The sequence below is a fragment of the Pararge aegeria genome, chromosome 20 (assembly GCF_905163445.1).
Source record: "Pararge aegeria chromosome 20, ilParAegt1.1, whole genome shotgun sequence".
Lineage (NCBI taxonomy): Eukaryota > Metazoa > Arthropoda > Insecta > Lepidoptera > Nymphalidae > Pararge > Pararge aegeria.
This window is the reverse complement of record NC_053199.1, coordinates 7,061,190-7,079,464: the sequence shown is the minus strand read 5'-3', so window position 1 is coordinate 7,079,464 and position 18,275 is coordinate 7,061,190. Positions and strand designations below refer to the sequence as shown.

Genomic DNA, 18,275 nt, shown 5'->3' with positions numbered 1-18,275 from the left:
AGCACGATTAAAAGAATTAAATACCTATAGAGTGAGTATCGGTACGCACTACTACTACACACTGCTAGTATAATTAACAAATCTATGCTTTTCAAATTTTGCTTCAAATTACTTCAGTAATAACTGATTGTCCTTTAATCATTACCAGTGCATGTGCACTAATGCATCTGATCATAATTTAATTTGCGAAGAGAGGTAGGAATGTAATTAAGAGTGGGTATGTTCTGTCTATAGCAGTCCCTAAAGATTCTGTAACGTGCTGGCCACGAGATATGCGCAGCGCGAAATAAACCGCTGTGCGAATCGATGCACGGGCCACGGGTGGCAACGCCGCGCGCCGCACTACAGGGCTATTCTGTATCACATTTGACATTGACGTTGAAATATTGCTAGCCACTGGAAAGATGCCATCTAATAACGCCCAAAACATTATTAAACGTTAAGGTATGTAATTGTATCGGCCAGGTTGAAATGAACTCAGTTGGAGACTTAGGTTTCAGAATGCGAAAAATGGATGTACCTAATATGTTATTTGGTATTAACTTTCCATAGTAGGTATCAACTGAGAAACAGAATCGGCCTGCTGGTTGTGTTTACACATGTGTAAATTTCCAAACATTTGTTTCAGACGCAAGACGCTTTGCTGCATTATTTTTTTTTGGTACGAGTAAGTGATGATGCAGTTTAAGATGGAGAGTGGACTAACCTGTTAAACCCATGGCCTACGGTTTCCGGAACCGGAGCGCTAAGTCGCCTTGCGACAGGTCTTTGACGGTACGGTGGTAACTGCTGGCCAAAGCTGCTCACCAGACCATCGCAGAAAAGATTCAAGAAATATAAATTCCCAAATTTTAATACCCGGAACAGTCGACTTACAAGACCACGGCACTGAATACTGCGGCCTGGCAGTCGGTTGTATTATCGCTAGGTGCGATGTCCAGCAAGCGAGTGACATGCAAACGATTATAAATAACCAATTAATAAGTTTTTTTTTTTAATTTTTGGTATTAATTGTCGGACCAAACAGATGCCCAACCTGATTGTAAATGAAAAACCATTACCTACAAATAGAGCAGGGCATGCTAGGACCCCGTCCTGTAAAGAGCCGCCCGGTGTCCATAAACCTGATGCAGAACAAAGCATGGCGGTAGTGCTGGACGGACAAGTTTTGTCACAAGAACAAGCTCTAAACAAGTTTACCGTATTTCGGTTTCGCTCGGCAAAATGTTTTGACACAACAAATGAAATCGTTTTTGGACCAGTATTTAGAACGTGTAAATGGGGCAAATATATTTAACTTCTTTTTAAATTCTTTCTTCTCTTGCGCAATACTCCTTAGTCCGAAATCGAACACGATAGTCATTCATCCCATTTAACGCACACACAGGAAAACCGCTGATTAACAGGTTAATGGATTTCGTTCCCCGATACCATTTTAAATATTAAACTTCTTACAAACTGAAATAAAACAGGTAATGCCGCAAAAAATAGCTCTGGGCTTTAATTCACTTAAATTATACAAAACAATAACAGAATAACGTTGATTTCAATATTCAATATTCGAATTACAATTTATTATTAATTTGGTTCCCAAAATGTACTGATACGAAAAAAAAAAGTAGTCTACTTAAAGCCGGTGAGGTTAAGATGCAGAAAAAGAGCTATTTTCTTTCCAGGTATCTAGGTAAGTTTTGTTTCAGTGAACATAATAAACACATTTTCCAGTGTGATAGAGCGTTCTATATCTTATTACAGCGGGCTTGTAAACTGACGAAACGCTCGTCAAATCACTGTTTTTATAGCCTGCACTGCCGATATTCACCATCGAGAATATAATACCTTTCAATATATAATATACTCTATTACCATTTCTTAAAGTTGATAGTCAAAGTAAACTCTTAGATGGTTGTGTAGGCTGATATAGGTAAATTTTTTGTCGACTGTGATGGATAAACCCAAGCAACGGAAGGCAACTTGATTGAAAATACTCCTAGGGGGAAAACTTATCGTCGGGATATAAGATATTTTTTAAAGACTAGACTAAGTCTTTGCTAGGTTTATTTTCATCACAATCTGCCTCCACTACTAGGTAGGAACGTTCCCTTATTTTTATTATTCAAACAACGGTTTCCCGTGACTTTTTCCGTGTACAATTTCTGAAATTAATTTATATCTTTACAAACTTCCACCTACCAACTCCATTCGCTAACCCCTTTTCATCCCTATGTTACGCTATACAACCCCGAAAGGATAAGCTCTGTCAACAGAAACATACAGACAACAACTTCAATTAAATTTATTCAAATAATCATAAATCAATAACTATTTCGGGTTCCTTCATAAAAGCACAAAAGTCTGAACTCCTTTGGAATGTGAGACGACCGCGAGAAATGATAAGCTAATCATTTGTTTTGCAATCCGATTGTCTATGGTATTTTTACCGGTTCAAATAAGACGGGTAAATTAATCCCTGGGTAAATTAAACCACGGCTACCGGAGTCGATGTAACTTGTTTTCCCAGAGCACAGGCTCCGGGGTAGACTGCAGTGCGAGTTATTTGTGGGATGTCTGTCTCTCTCATAATAGAGTTTACTGTCTCACTCTCACAGGAGGCAGCTATCTCTCAGGACCCAGCTAGTTCTCGAAATCCATAAATGAGAAAATCTGTTTATTTGTTGCTTATTTTTTTTGATGTCGCAGTCTTAAGATGGAAGCGACTTACCTGTAAGGAGGTATGGCAATTATATTTAACCCATACCCCTACCCCTAAGCGGTTTCTAAGCGACAACGTACCGGAATGCTAAATCACCAAATTGTATACCTTTTGTTAAATTTTTACTTTTAATTTGTTATGTTTATGTGGTGTACAATAAAAGTGTATTCATTCATTCATTCATTCATTCACTTAGCGGCACGTCTATGTCGGTAGGGTGGTAACTAGCCATAGACGCCGAAAAGAGTCTACTCCAGACCAGAATAGAGAAAATTCGGAAATAATAAACTCTCTCAAACCCGGGACCTCCAACTTAAAACCACAGCGCTCACCGCTGCGCCAGGGAGGTCCTCAAAAATGTTATGTTTATGTGTTATGCTTATATTCGACCAAACCGTGGTCAGATCTTGACCGTTAACTTATCTTAGTGAAACATTGCATCAAATACAAAGTTTGCATCCTTTTCCTTTAATTAAAACTAACACTTTTTATTCTATTACAGAATAAGCCCATAGTTTATTGGATTTTAATTAGAATTTGAATATGACAACATTTGGAAATTGTTCATAGACAACATAGCATTTGTCACAGGTCCCAGCTGCTCTGTGTCACTGTCAAAAATAAAATCGACGTTCATTGATTCGTTGTCTCTAGTGGCTTCACCGCCGTATTAAATTAGGAATTAGTCACATTAGAAAGTTGTAATTATCCCAGAAAACCATGGGGGACTCCCTTGATGGGAGTGAAAACGCCCCGGAGGCGCAAAACGTAGTTGTAGTCGATTTTCAAGATTTTGCGAACTACTTGCGTCGAGCTGCAACGGTACTTTTGCCCGAAGATGACATCGTTCCACCGGCATTAAACGCTGCACTTGACGACAAAGTAAATCAAGATTGCATTAGGAAATTCATTACGGACTCGCAAGTTGCGTCGTTGTATGTACAGCGATTTTCACTGAAAGGTTTGTATCTTGTAAATTTTATCGATTTCATGTATTACTGCATTGACGCATTATGGAAATTAGGTGTAGCCTACCCTCGACTGATTACTCATTATTCAACAAGATATATATTTACATTGGTAAAAGTTATTACTTTCATTTAACTTTCCTTTTTAACAACTTTTCAATACTAGATAGTTGTATTTCAGGAAATGATTGTTTAATTCTACATATTCATAACTCCAATAGTTGGTTTGTAAAATGGTGAGGCTGAGAATTTAACTAACAACTTCATATTATAATCATTATACTATAATATTCTTGTTCCTTAAAACTTAAAAAATAGTAATGGTTATTATCAATCCTGTAAATTTATAAGTACATCAATATCAAGTTAACTTAGTGTAACTGACAAAACTCTAAATTTACGGGAAAAGGTTTAGTTCAATATTCCAACACTTAACTTCTTGTCTTTGTTATAACTACAAAAACAAATTTATAAGCCTTTTTTTTAAATTTTTTTCTGATAAATGAGCTGTGGAATTGAAGTTTAACTTTTTATGTTTGTTTTTCAATTAAATAATTTTACATAATACAATATATCAATTGGACAGCACATTTATCGGGTAATATAGTTTTTTCTCGTATATTGGATAAAAGCAGGCATTACTTTGTGGAATTCCATGATACTTTATTATTACAATTAAGCTTAATTTGCTATACTCCACAAAAAACAGGAGAATCTGTATGGTGTCATTTATAGTTTCTTCAATCTTTATACTCCACACCAGATGTTTGGTAATGTACCCCCTACACACATTTCACTCTGAAACTGGAGCATCCTCCAATGAATAAGTTAAGTCAAATCTATTTACTGGACTTTTCATAATTTTTCTGGTATGCTAAGATTTAAAAAGTAGGTCAGTAGGAAGATTTAAAATATACAGTCAAAACCGTTTATGGCGACATCGTTTAGAACAACAAACCGGTTAAATTGACCAAAATCAAAGGTCCTGGCTAAATGCTATATGACCGCCTTATCGGAAAACATTGGTTTTTACGACATTGTTTACTACGACATACCGCATTAAGCGACCACATTTGGTTAATGTTTTCGGAAAATTATATCTGTAGAACGACCGGTTCAGCTGTATTGTAAACAATTTAAATAGGTAACAGTATCAACATCTGGCACAGTATAATGGTCAATGGCTGTTATCGTAAAAGTAAACAAAGTTTAAGGTGTTTTATAATTCTTAGAAACAAAGCACATCATGCCGTAGCCTTAAGGCCGACTTCGTCATATCTCTTAAGTCAGTTTGTTACTTATCTTTACACAAGACGCACCAAAACATATTGTTGAGTTAACTATGGAAATTGTAACAGGTCGCAAAAAAGAAAACAAATCAATATCGAAGAAAAATCGCGTATTACATATATGTATTATCTTTCCTATTAATACCTGTCACCGGTTGTTACAACTATCGGTTTTTACGACTAAATATGAGTAGTCCCTTCGATGTCGTTATAACAGATTTTAACTGTAGTAACAAAAATTATCTTAATCAACAGAAGATGAAAGTGAACAACCAACAGAGGGTGAAGAAGAAAAGGAAGCTGTCTCATACCAAATTAGCAATGAGGTATGTAACTTTAAATTGCATTTTGTTGCAAAAAGTCCAAACTTCATGGTGCATTTACCCGATCATTTGGATCAACAGAATCTGAAAATTTAAGGTCTCCTATCCTTTACTTTAAATGTTGTTTGTATGTACTTTTGTGTTATGCTAGTTAAGCCTAAAGCTTTCCAGCTTCAGTGGATCAAACCATAGAATCTGATGCTTTAGTACATCAACATAATAAATATTAGATATTCTCCAGTAAGCGCAGAACTTTTTCAAGGAATGTAGATAAACATAAACATATTGGGTAGTTTACTAGGCTACAAAAAATTGGTAATTAATTTGAGGGAAATTGATTGATTTTATAACAAATTACTTAATTCACTCTTAAATCATAAAGCTTTTATATGAATTGCTCTCACTTCATAGCTAAATATTTATTATATATAAAAAAAAAAAATACCAGGCTAAGTTTGATGTGACCTTGTCTTACAACAGGGTGTGGTTGAAACCCTTGTAGCTTTAGGTTTAAGTTGGTGAACATAGTTATGACCATCACTTCACAATTATGTAAACATATATGTATGAATGCTTCATAAGGCCTACATGAATAAAGAATTTAGTTATTACAATATAGTTTATATTCAAGTCAAGTTTAATAAACGTTGTAAATCGTTCTTAGGTACATTTCACATCGCCGCATGTTGCAGCACTTGTCTGTATCAAGCGTGGTCAAGTCATCGAAGCTGACAAGTCAATACACAGCCAACTACGTCTTATCAATCTTTCTGACGGCTCTCCCTATGAGACCCTCCATGCATTCATCAGCAAAACCATGGCGCCATTCTTTAAGAGCTATGTCAAGGAGAGTGGCAGAGCTGACAGGTTAGACTTCATACTATATTTTAAGAAAGTAAACTGTAAGAGTTATTAGCCTATATGCATTAATATAGCCTATATAGCAGCACATAGCTTGGAGAACAAATGGGCGTTGTTGTCCCAAGAAATGGTTACCTTTCACTGGTAAACACTACATTGGTCAGCCCCCAGCAAGGTGGCGAGACAACATCAAACAAGTTGCTGGTACTCGCTGGAAACAAGCAACCCAGGACCGTGGATTTTGGAACACCCTACAAAGGACCATGTCCAGCTGGACATGCGTCCTTTGTAGGGAGTTCCAAATCCCAGTGTATGTCAATCGGTTGAAGTGATGATTATGTGAATAACACTGATGCAGCATAAAAATATTATCATGTACATCATTCTAATTGATTTCTTATGCTCCACTGTCTCCTCTCTTACAGTCATAAGAGGAATGGATAAAACTTTTAATCCACTACAGTTTCTAGTGGTATGCACAGGATGTTTGCCCAGTAACTGGTTCACTGAAGCACAAGCCATTGTATTGTGAGATGTGAATAAGAGACAGACCAATGTGTCTTCTAGTACCTCACTGTAGTAGTGGCTTGCACTACTACATACATGTACAAAAGCACTGCCTACCCTAAATATTTTATATTACAAGGGTTTCTATATTTAATGCTATCAGAATTTTGCCTACACTGCTAAAAAAACTTTGTGCACGCCACTGCACTGTTGTTAACATAAACAGAAACAAATTGCCATCGGGAATAAACATTATTCAGTTGGTAACTGGCACTTGGCAGTGATCTTGTCAAGCGGGCAAATAATTTTAAAATGAAACAATCTTTCACCACGGGAGTCATAAAAATGTACACTATTGGCTTTGCCAATTATTCAGAATGAAAACATTATGCCTTAATATAAAATAGGCGTCATTATGATATTAATAAGGCCATAGTATAATAATATTTAAAAAAAAACTGTTTAATTCTCAGGGATGGAGACAAGATGGCACCATCTGTAGAAAAGAAGATCGCTGAGTTAGAAATGGGTTTGCTACATTTGCAACAGAATATTGATATCCCTGAAATAACACTTCCAGTTCACCCTTTAGTTGCTGCTGTTATTAAAAGGTATAAATATAGAATGTGTGTGGATCTATAAATTATAAAGTTTAGGATTGGAAATAAATTGATTACTTAAATATAACTACGAGTACATGGGAATAATTCAAATCAGTGGCTAATTATGTTTACGTTTCATTCAAAGATTGCCAGATTTACGCCTGTCGCAAGCCTGTCGTGAGATACGTAATCACCCTGCCGATCTGAAGGGCGGGTGTGCCGGTGTAATAACAGGCATATAAGGCTTAAAACCTACGCCTCAAATGCGGACTAGCAGAGAAGACGTTTCTATATTTGTGCCTGTTGTTTATTAATATGGACAAACAAAACATTTAGCGATATTATTTAGCCCTTTGATTATATGGTTGAGTTATGATTATGTAGGTCACAATATTTAGATTACCTTAGGTTAAGCTTAGGCGGTTATATGTGCCTTTGCTTTCATATCAATACGCAATTAATAATGTCATCTACCTAGTTGCAGCAAAAGTTTATAATAAATGAGTAATATTAATATAAATTAATTTGTTCACTCAATTTAATTTAGGGCGGCTGATGAAGGGCGCAAACCTCGCGTGGCAGATTTTGGCGATAAAGTGGAAGATTCCACCTTTCTAAACCAACTCCAAAATGGTGTTAATCGTTGGACGAAGGAAATTCAAAAGGTATGTATTATTTATAATGTAAGGAATCTAACAAAATACATAATATGACATTAAAATAACTCAATATTACATAAACATTAAGGCTGGGACACTTGGTCATAGGACAGACATCTGGCAATGGCGGGTGTAACCTCATTAAATATATACATACATAAACATGTAATATCTGAATTCACTTAACTTGCGTAGTTTTGATTAAATAAATACTTTATTTTTAGGTTACAAAATTAGACAGAGATCCTTCCAATGGTACAGCCCTACAAGAGATTTCATTTTGGCTCAACCTTGAAAGAGCACTTCATCGCATCCAGGAGAAGAGGGAAAGTATTGAGGTACATATATTTTAGATTCATTTTAAATACTTATATGTTTTAACTTACATACGTTTTTATAATTATATTTTATTCTATATATTATGTTGAATCAAAAATCATATGCAAGACATACTGAAGAAGCCTAAGACTGTTAAAAATGTATGTAGAAGAGCAAAGAGGTAGGAGGCAGACCAGCGAAGAGATGGATTGAGGATATGTGTTTAAAAAGAGTAGATGGTCGGTGACAGATAATATAAGTTAGTGAAAGAAGGAGATAAATTGTGCCAACCCCTCTTAGTGTGAGATAAGAAGAGTATTTTAAACACGTCTCTTTTATATTTCAGGTTGCATTAACACTGGATATTCTCAAGTACGGCAAGAGATTCCATCCCATCGTATCGTTCGACACTGACACTGGACTCAAACAAGCTCTTGCAACAGTCTCCGACTACAATCCACTCATGAAAGACTTCCCCATCAATGACTTGCTTAGCGCAACTGAACTTGAAAGAATTAGGTAAAAAATTATGAATGTATTCACATTTTTTTTTGTCTTTTTTTCTGTGTTTAGCAGTCTAGGTTCACATGGCATTTATCCCCACGGTTTTGTTCATTAAACCTACAAATAGACAAATATTCCCATTTGTGTAAACAAGAGTCAGTATTATACAAGAACTTCTGCAAGCTTTTTTTTTTTTTTTTTAGAAGAAATTACATAATATGGTTTTATAGGCTATGTATATTGTATATTCTTGGACTATGATTTAATTAGATGAAATTTTTATTTTAACCATACAAAAATCGTAAAGCTCAATTTCACAGTACATAGTGGTTAATGATGATCGGTATAAATACTAAATATGTTAATTTTTATTGTGTTTAGCAAGATTATTATGTAAAAGTATTAAGCAATTTACATCCTTTTCTAAACCAAACTGTAGTGACTGTAGTGACAATTTTAGTCAAAACCTCTGACTTAGAAATTCTGCCACAATAAAATAAAATTCCATATTTTCTATATTCAAACATGACACTGTATTCACGAGAAATAAATTGTTCTAGGCTTGCTGTTCAACAAATCTTCTCGCATCTGCGTAAAATTCGTTCTACCAAATATCCTATTCAGCGTGGTCTAAGACTTGTTGAAGCTATCTCTCGAGATTTGGGTCAACAGCTATTGAAGGTAAATGTTTTATAATTACTTTAGAAATGTTTCACTTAAAGTTCCTAAAAAAAATATTTTGTTCTGCAAGTTTTTTTCCTTTACCAAACACAGTATGTATTTCTGTTAATGCTATCATAATGTTATATTAGATAATATAGGCGGGACAAAGCTTAGATGGCCGATGGACTTCCGGGGTCCCAAGGTCATTGAGTAGCGACTAGCGACTCGCAAAAGTAGGATAATCCCCTCTAGTTGAACAACCTATAGCTAAAGTGGCGTTGCGGAGAGACCATGTTCTGTGGAAATCCTTACAATAGATGACGACGACGATCTCCAGCGTCGGACGTCCATCTGAGTTTTTTTGATTCTACTCCACAACAAATAGCTCTTGACTTCAATCTCACACGTTATACTAGGATAGGCCGGAGACAAAAATTTTAGCCCCTTATTAACGTGTCCACCTGCTAAAGCACGGCAACAGGGAATGAGAGAAGTTTATCCCCGTTTATTATTCATCTTCATCATAATATCAACCCATTACCGGCCCACTACAGGGCACGGGTCTCTTCCCACAGTAAGAAGGGGTTTAAAGCCATAGTCCCCCAGCTGTCCCAGCGCGGAATGTTGGAGTCCACATTAGATAACATGCAGGTTTCCTCACGATGTTTTCCTTCACCGTTGAAGAAGGTGATAGTGATGAACTTAGAAAAGTAAGAGGTGCGTGCTGAGATTTGAACTCGGCGCCCCGAATGTGCAGTCGAAGTCCTACCTGGGCTATGAACGCTTATGATTACGCGTATATTGTTCGGATATTATTTCCACATGTGCGCCAATGCTCTGAAAGTTGATAAAGCTGTGGGAGAATATAAAATGTTGTCCTTTCCCTGGGAAGAAAAATATTTCCTAGCCGTACTGGTCGTAAGTGATGATGCAGTCTAAGATAGTGCGCTAACCTGTTAGAAGTATGGCAGTTATATTAAAGGATGAACCCGAATCGGTTTCTATACGGTATCGTACCGGAATACTAAATCGCTTGGCGGCACGGCTAGACTTGTTGGTAGTGTTAACTCGCCAAAGCAAAATACGAATAGAAAATAATGGTTATAATCTTAAGTCAAGTGAATAAACATAAAATATTTCACCTCAAGGTACTGGGAACACGTCGACTGATGCATATTCCATTTGAAGACTTCGAACGCGTTATGACCCAATGCTTCGAAGTATTCTCTTGTTGGGATGATGAGTATGAGAAACTACAAGGTCTTTTAAGGTAAATACAAAACTATATGAAGGTTTTTTCTGGCTATATACTGTTTTCAACCATAAAAAATTTTCTTTTTCTAAATTTGGCCAGTATGTTTTTTACTTTTTTGCCAATAAATAATACAATACAATAATTACTTTTAAAGCTGAACTATTCCAATTAAACCTTGGTGGCATCTAAAGACTATTTCAAGGACGTCTCATAAGGGCTTTTGCTGTAGATGTCGGCCCTTTGCATATCTCTAATTGCCTTTGCCATTTTATCCAAACTATTAAATTCTTCCTTAACTGTGTTACAAGTTTTATTGATTAAATATTAGATTTGTGTAATTACATAATTACAAAAATTTATGCAGAAACAAAAAAACAAAATAAAACATATTTGTTTAATTATAAAATTACACAAACTAATTGTATTAACTGTGTAATTATATATTAAATATTTTGTAAAATTGTGTGTATCTTATAGTATTTTTATGTAAGTTTATTGTACGTGTTATGTTTCTTTTAATTTGTACACCAAAAACTATTGTTCTACTTTATGGTTGTCTGGAAGAACTATTAGTGATAAGGCCGCCATTACACCCTAGTTTAGTTTATAACATGTTTATGTATTATCTATATACTAGCGGACCCCAGCGCCATCTGTCGGGCTGATTTGTGAATCTAAACCATCCAGGGTGCCACCCAAACGCATACCGACAAATTCATTCAAATCGGTCCAGCCGTTTCGGAGGAGTTCAGTGACATACACACGCACACAAGAAATATATATATAAAGATATAAAAGAAAGTTGTGTTAGTTACACCATTTATAACTCAAGAACGGCTGGACCAATTTGTATGATATTTGATGTTTTAGATTCCTCTAGACCGGAGTAGGATACTTATTATCCTACTCCGGTCTAGAGGAATCCAAAACAACATTCATCAAAAAAAAAAAATTACCCGCGGTACGAAGCTCGCCGGGAAAGCTAGTGTTTTATTATTTGGTGTGTAATAATTTTTTATATTATTAATTTAATAGTTTTAGTATTCATTCATTCTATAGCTTATACATTTATTTAACAGAGATATAGTGAAGAAGAAACGCGATGAGCATCTCAAGATGGTATGGCGAGTTTCACCATCACACAAACGGTTGCAAGCACGCATGGAACACATGCGTCGTTTCCGCAGACACCACGAACAACTGCGAACGGTCATGCTGAGGGTAAACAATTTTAATTTTTACCGCCTCGTTGGTCTAGTAGTTAGCATGTTCAACTGCAGATCACGAGGTCTTGGGTTCGATCCCGGGCTTGACTAATGAATAGTTTGGGTTTTTCTATCAAGAAATTCTTAATACCAGCCCGGAATTCAGAAATTGGCGGTGAATAACTCGGATCTGCCGGTTCTTCGAACTATGGGGGTGAGGGAATAGAGAGTGCACCTGCGATAAAATAAGATTTTAATTATAGGTTTTTGAAAGAATATATAAAACCTACTTAATTGTACATATTACAATATACTTATCTGAAGGTACAAATAATAGCAAGTATAGCCTATAAAAGTCCACTGCTGGACTATAAGCCAACAGGAGGGTTTGCACATAATAAATACGCTGGGCAGACGACTTAGTGATCCCAATAAATGCTAGTAGTAGCATAGAAGATGCTGTTGTCGGCTCTCCGTTTTATGCCCTTAGTCCGAGGGGTCAAAAGCGGTGGTGACAACTGTATTCTTATCTGCCGTCACCACACAGTACGAATATAAAAGTGAGAGAGTAGTAAAGTTTATTTGGCCTATACCACAATAAAATCATCTTACTCACATCCTGGGGTAGCTGAGAGATCTCTAATAGAGATAAGCTTTCCCTTGTACACTTCATGTGTCATATGTTTACATTCACAATTTACTGACGGTCGATTGGCACAGTGGGCAGCGACCCTGCTTTCTGAGTCCAAGGCCGTGGGTTCGATTCCCACATCTGGAAAATGTTTGTGTGATGAACATGAATGTATTTGAGTGTCTGGGTGTTTATATGTATATTATAAGTATTTTATGTATGTAACCTATTCATAAAAATATTCATCAGTCATCTTAGTAGCCATAACACAAGCTACGCTTACTTTGGGGCTGGATGGCGATGTGTGTATTGTCGTAGTATATTTATTTATGGTACATTAATAAAAGTACGCAATCTCGTTTAGATATTGGTATATATTTTCCCATTATTTTTATTTTAAATCTAACTATACAGGATTTTCTGATATCCGTTTATAAATAATTCTGAGGTTACTGACAAACATAAAAAACGACTGAAAAGAGAGTGACTGAGAGGTTCGTTATTTGGTTTGTTTTTATAAAAAATGTGTCTGTGGTATATCATTAGCAATAGGACTTGTTATGCTGTCATCTTATATATTAACTATCTATATATATAATACATATATAAATTATTGGATAAAAATTTTGTTTAAAAGTTTCTATTTTTTTTTGTCATTAAAATTAATGTGATATCAAAAAAAACTGCTATATTTATTTGTGAGTTCAGCTTATTACAGGTTTTCACAACGTTTACAAATAATTTCAACATCAATTACATTTTAAATATTACATTACAAATTACAAATTAAATATCTAAAAATACTACTAATTATAGTCGTAAAAATATAATAGGCCCGTTTTGACATTTGTCATCGCGACGTAACTAGTTATGGAACCATAAGACTCTGTACTCGATACTCACGATAAATTAATTCAAGTTTGTATCAGTACTGGATTGATATTATTATGTATTGTAAAGTGTTCGTTCGTTCAAAGTATTCCTTTAACTTCACAACCAATACGCGTAACTGGCTGTTGATTATACGTCCACTTTTCAACATGTTGAAACAGAGTTAGTACTATATAAAAACAAACACAAAAATCGAGTCAAATCACTATGTTTAAATTAATGTCCGAAATAGAAGAGCCATAGTTAACGTAAAAGTAAACAATATATATCAAACTTAAACGAGCGCACAGTCAACTTTACAAGATGAGGAACGAAAAACTGCGCAGTGCGCGCGGGGACGCTTCAGTCATGTGCCGCTTGGTCAGATACATCAACTCAGACTCATTATTTAGAACCCATTTTGAGAACCAAGCTCATTCGTTGCAGTAAAAATAACTACACAATATATAATTTCGATATTCAGTAAAAAAATGGTTACAGCTCTAGTATAAAAAAAAAAAGACTGAGAACGTAACTGTTTTCGGAACGTTTCGCAACAATTATAAATTGCATGCTACTATGAAGTAAGCGCAAAAAGAATACTCGCGACATATTCTTTCGTATTATATAACGTCCCAAAAAAATTTACGTATTTTTTAAAACACTGTATGTAATTGATTTTTATTTTTTTGTTTCTTTCAGTTTCGTTCCAAGTTACATTCTATGGTCTTGCACAAATGTCAAAACGGGCCTATTACATTTTTACGACTATAATAAGGTTATAATGTTAAAAAATCAAATAAAATTAAAAATTCTAAATTCTAAAATAAAATTTTAAACATCAAAATCCAAGTTTGTTTATGCTTATTAATAATAATAAATATTTGATAACATAAGAAGTCAAGTATTTATTTTATTTCGAAATGTCAATAATTTTGCTCCTAAAGTCAGTGAATATACTGTAGGCTATTGATGTATTTTTATTTATTGTGTTCAACCGCTATGCATTTCCTTAGGTTTTGCGTCCCCGCGCCGCCGCTGCCACAGAAACTGGTGCATCGGGTGAACCGGCTCAGCCACACTCCCTCACCATGGACGCTGCAGATGCTAATGCCATCGCTGAGGTAACCACAAAATCTCTATAATAGACTTACATTTTATAAGTATATATAAGTTTTATTTTAGGAATTATTAATAAACTAGTTGTTGCCGTCCACTTTTATCAGGGGTTCTCACAAATTCCGTGGGAACAGTTTGTTTTCCTGGGATAAATAATTGCTTATGTTACTTTCTGTCCTTTCAACTAACTCTATGCCAAAATCAGGTCAATTGGTTGCTAATATTAGTATGGATAAAGTTTAAAAAAACTCTCTGGTTAAATTGTAACATTAAATTTAAAAAAAAATTAAAGTGCGATAAACCAAGTTTTCCATTGTTAAATCTAATCTTATTTTTCTTGATAAGCCTGCCGTAAAATGCAATGTTAGCAAACCTATTCTTATTATTATTAGCCTCTAAGTGTTCATTTAAGGTTTTTGGTGAAATTTTAATTTGATTCGAACCCATTCTCTTTGTGGGAGGAGACTTCTCATTGTGCCTTGTAGTGGGCCGTTAATAGGTTGATATGATGAGAATGCTGAATTTGATTTGAAAATTTATTGAAACTTATGTAACCATATATATATATATATATAGAGCCATCAATTCGAACTGGACCAGCGTGGTAGACTACGGCCTTAACCCATTCGCATTGTAAGAGGAGCCCAGAATTGGGCCGGTAATCAGTTGTTATGATAAACCTGTTCTTTAAACGCATAGTAACTTTTTGATTCAACTTTTTTTCACTACTTACAGGTGAACTTGGCGTATGAGAATGTGAAAGAAGTAGACTGCTTGGACATCTCGCGTGAAGGATGTGACGCATGGGAAGCGGCCGTGCGACGCTATGAAGATAGAATTGGTATGCATTACATATAACTAGTGGTTGCCTAAGATATTGCTTACAATACGTTAGATTTTTTAAAGACCCCTTGGAACCGTTAGTTTTCCCTAGGTGCAAAGTATTCTATATCCGTATCTACATAGGACTCCTCCAGGAATAAGAAGCTTGGAAAAAATGTTGGACGAAGAAAAAGCGACAAAAAAAATAAGTAATTTCTACAATATTTTTAAGCCAGTCCCAAGTTAAATGTAGAAAATTACTAGGTACTTTCCTCGCTGCTATATGAAAGAGATTAAACTTTGTATGAGTTTAATATCTACACTAAGTAATTATTTGAAGAAAATACAAAGTCGGTTTTTTTAGTGTCAAATTGTTTTTAAATAATTTCGAACTAAAAACAAAATATTCTAAAATATTTTGACTTTGAACTATTTGCCGTCAGATCGTGTTGAAACTCGCATCACGGCTCACCTCCGCGACCAGCTCGGAACAGCCAAGAACGCGAATGAGATGTTCCGCATTTTCTCGCGTTTCAACGCCCTGTTCGTTCGCCCGCACATCCGCGGCGCCATCCGCGAATACCAGACACAACTCATCCAGCGAGTGAAGGACGACATCGAAGCCCTGCATGAAAAGTTTAAGGTAACTTTCTATACAGTCGACAATAAATGACTTTATTACAATTTTGTAGTAAAGCTTTTTGCGGCAAAGCTCGTCCGGAGAAGTTTAACGCCATGTGTTTTCTGCCGCTGAGTAGGTTTGCTGTGTTCCAATCTTCTTTGGGTTAAAGGTGCAATTACAGCCACATGAGGGTTGATGGACACGGGGCTTCACATTTTATGACGTGCTCATTGCATGTCCTGCATGAATTGCCCTGTTTATACGCGGTTTTCCATTAACCAAAGTATGGGCCTTCTGCTAAGGCCGTCACTTTCGAACTAAATCATTCCAAATTCAAAATTCATTTATTTCAAGTAGACTTTTGAAACGTCAAGTCTGTCTGTGTGTGGTGACTCTACCACTGGTTCGGAAGGCAGATTCTACCGAGAAGAAGCCAGCAAGAAACTCAGCAGTTGCTCTTTTCCAATATCAACAATTTACATTTTACATTTTAAAATTCATTTTTCTATGTTGTGAGAGATGAAAGCAGAGCTTCCAAGATGCTTCCAAGCAACCTTGTCATTAAGAAATTCATCAATTGTATAATAACCGCGCTGTAATAAATGTGTTTTAACACATTCTTTAAACTTATGCATTGGTAGGTCCAAAATTACCTTATCAATCAATCAGTACAAAATTGTACACACTGTTGAGTTTTTAGAATACACAAAAATAGAGTGCTCACACTCAAAGAGAATGAGAGTGTACAAATAACATAGAGTGCAGTCTAACGTGATAAATAATGGCATTACAGCTCTTAAGCTGTAAACCAGCTTACTAGCACTGCTAACATAAGCAGGTGACAAAAATGTTTACCCTAGATCCACTGACAAGGGATTAAAATTACTCGTCCATTTGACAAAGCATAGCAACAGGGAAAATGAGAATTTTACCCCCGTTAGATGATTGATATTACATATATATTAATTTGTATATTGTTTCCACCCGTGCACCAAACACTGGGTAAAGATAAAGATTTTGTTCCTTCCCTGCAGAGAAAATATCTCTTACCAATGCTAGCCGTGGGGGGACTGTATTATATAGTAATCTCATTACAGTTATAATAATGTATTCATAAGCGGTGATAGACTAGTGGGTGAGGCTTCTGCTTACTTTTAGTTATGAGCTAGAACTCCAGCACGTACCACTGACTTTCCGGAGTTATTCAAGCAATTAAACTATTACTTCCTTAAACGGTGAAGGAAAACATCGTCAGGAAACCTATATGTCTAAGAGTTCTCCAAAATGTTCTCAACGGCGTGGGACATCTACCAATCCGTGCCAGCGATTGACCAGCGTGGTAAACTACGGCCTAAACCCTTCTCATTCTGAAAGGCGACCCAAGTCCTGTAGTGGACCGGTAATTGGTTGATGATGATGGTGATAATGATGACTGTATTCTAACATAATTTTTCCATTTCAACATAGGTCCAGTACCCCCAATCAAAGTGCAGTCGTCTCTCGTTAGTACGCGATCTACCTCCAGTCGCCGGTTCCATAATTTGGGCGAAACAAATTGACCACCAACTAACCGCTTATTTGAAACGCGTTGAAGATGTTCTTGGTAAGGATGTTATGTACACCACAACCTTCCTTTATATCTTTTGTTGCTTTGACTTTGACTTAGTGTAAATAACTAATGCAGTTTTAAAATAGCTACATTTTGTGCTTAAGGAACTATTTTATTAAATTTTTTACATAATTTTTTTTTTTTCTATTACATATTTACATATTTCTATCGATTGAATATTATCACTGGAACAGTGAATCATATATGATATAATGAAGGATGATCCTTCAAAATTAAAAAAAAAACGAAAATCATTCACTTTAAGTAGGCCAATAGGTAAGCACCTTTGAAACGTCAAGTCAGTCTGTTTGTAGTGACTCTACCACCGGTTCAAAAGGTAGATTCGACCGAGAAGAGCGGGTTTTCAACATCATTTTCAATGTTTAAAATTTTGCGAGGGATGAGAACGGAGCCTGCTTCCAAGCCGGCTGGTAGTTAAGTAATTCATCATTCGTATAGTAACCACGGTTTATGAAATGTGTTTTAACAAATTGCTTAAAACTTCGTAGTCGTTTTAGGGTGTTCATCGATTTTTTTAACGATTGTGTATTCTTGCAGTTGATGTATTTAATTTTTTTCTAAATTAATAACAACAGAAACTTGTTTTTGTTAATAGGCAAAGGATGGGAAAACCATATTGAAGGTCAAAAACTGAAGGCTGATGGTGATAGCTTTCGCCAAAAACTAAACACTCAAGAAGTGTTCGATGACTGGGCTCGCAAGGTAAGTTTATCA

General features: G+C 35.7%; 1 protein-coding gene across 3 annotated transcripts in view; it reads left to right on the top strand.

Annotated features, from left to right (window-relative positions):
- Window positions 1-3,353: 3,353 nt before the first annotated feature.
- The window catches only part of LOC120632836 (dynein heavy chain, cytoplasmic), a 74,344-nt gene continuing 59,422 nt past the window's right edge, over window positions 3,354-18,275 (top strand). For 2 of the 3 annotated variants that reach the window (XM_039902866.1, XM_039902868.1), the window contains exons 1-15: window positions 3,354-3,674; window positions 5,226-5,296; window positions 5,958-6,160; window positions 7,135-7,272; window positions 7,811-7,928; window positions 8,147-8,260; window positions 8,587-8,759; window positions 9,305-9,425; window positions 10,556-10,677; window positions 11,742-11,883; window positions 14,385-14,492; window positions 15,223-15,328; window positions 15,753-15,952; window positions 17,399-17,534; window positions 18,157-18,263. In XM_039902866.1, coding sequence (XP_039758800.1) covers window positions 3,434-3,674; window positions 5,226-5,296; window positions 5,958-6,160; window positions 7,135-7,272; window positions 7,811-7,928; window positions 8,147-8,260; window positions 8,587-8,759; window positions 9,305-9,425; window positions 10,556-10,677; window positions 11,742-11,883; window positions 14,385-14,492; window positions 15,223-15,328; window positions 15,753-15,952; window positions 17,399-17,534; window positions 18,157-18,263 — 2,100 coding nt within the window. In that variant the 5' untranslated portion in view covers window positions 3,354-3,433. The remainder of the gene's footprint in view (window positions 3,675-5,225; window positions 5,297-5,957; window positions 6,161-7,134; window positions 7,273-7,810; window positions 7,929-8,146; window positions 8,261-8,586; window positions 8,760-9,304; window positions 9,426-10,555; window positions 10,678-11,741; window positions 11,884-14,384; window positions 14,493-15,222; window positions 15,329-15,752; window positions 15,953-17,398; window positions 17,535-18,156; window positions 18,264-18,275) is intronic. The other variant, XM_039902867.1, reaches the window with a different exon arrangement.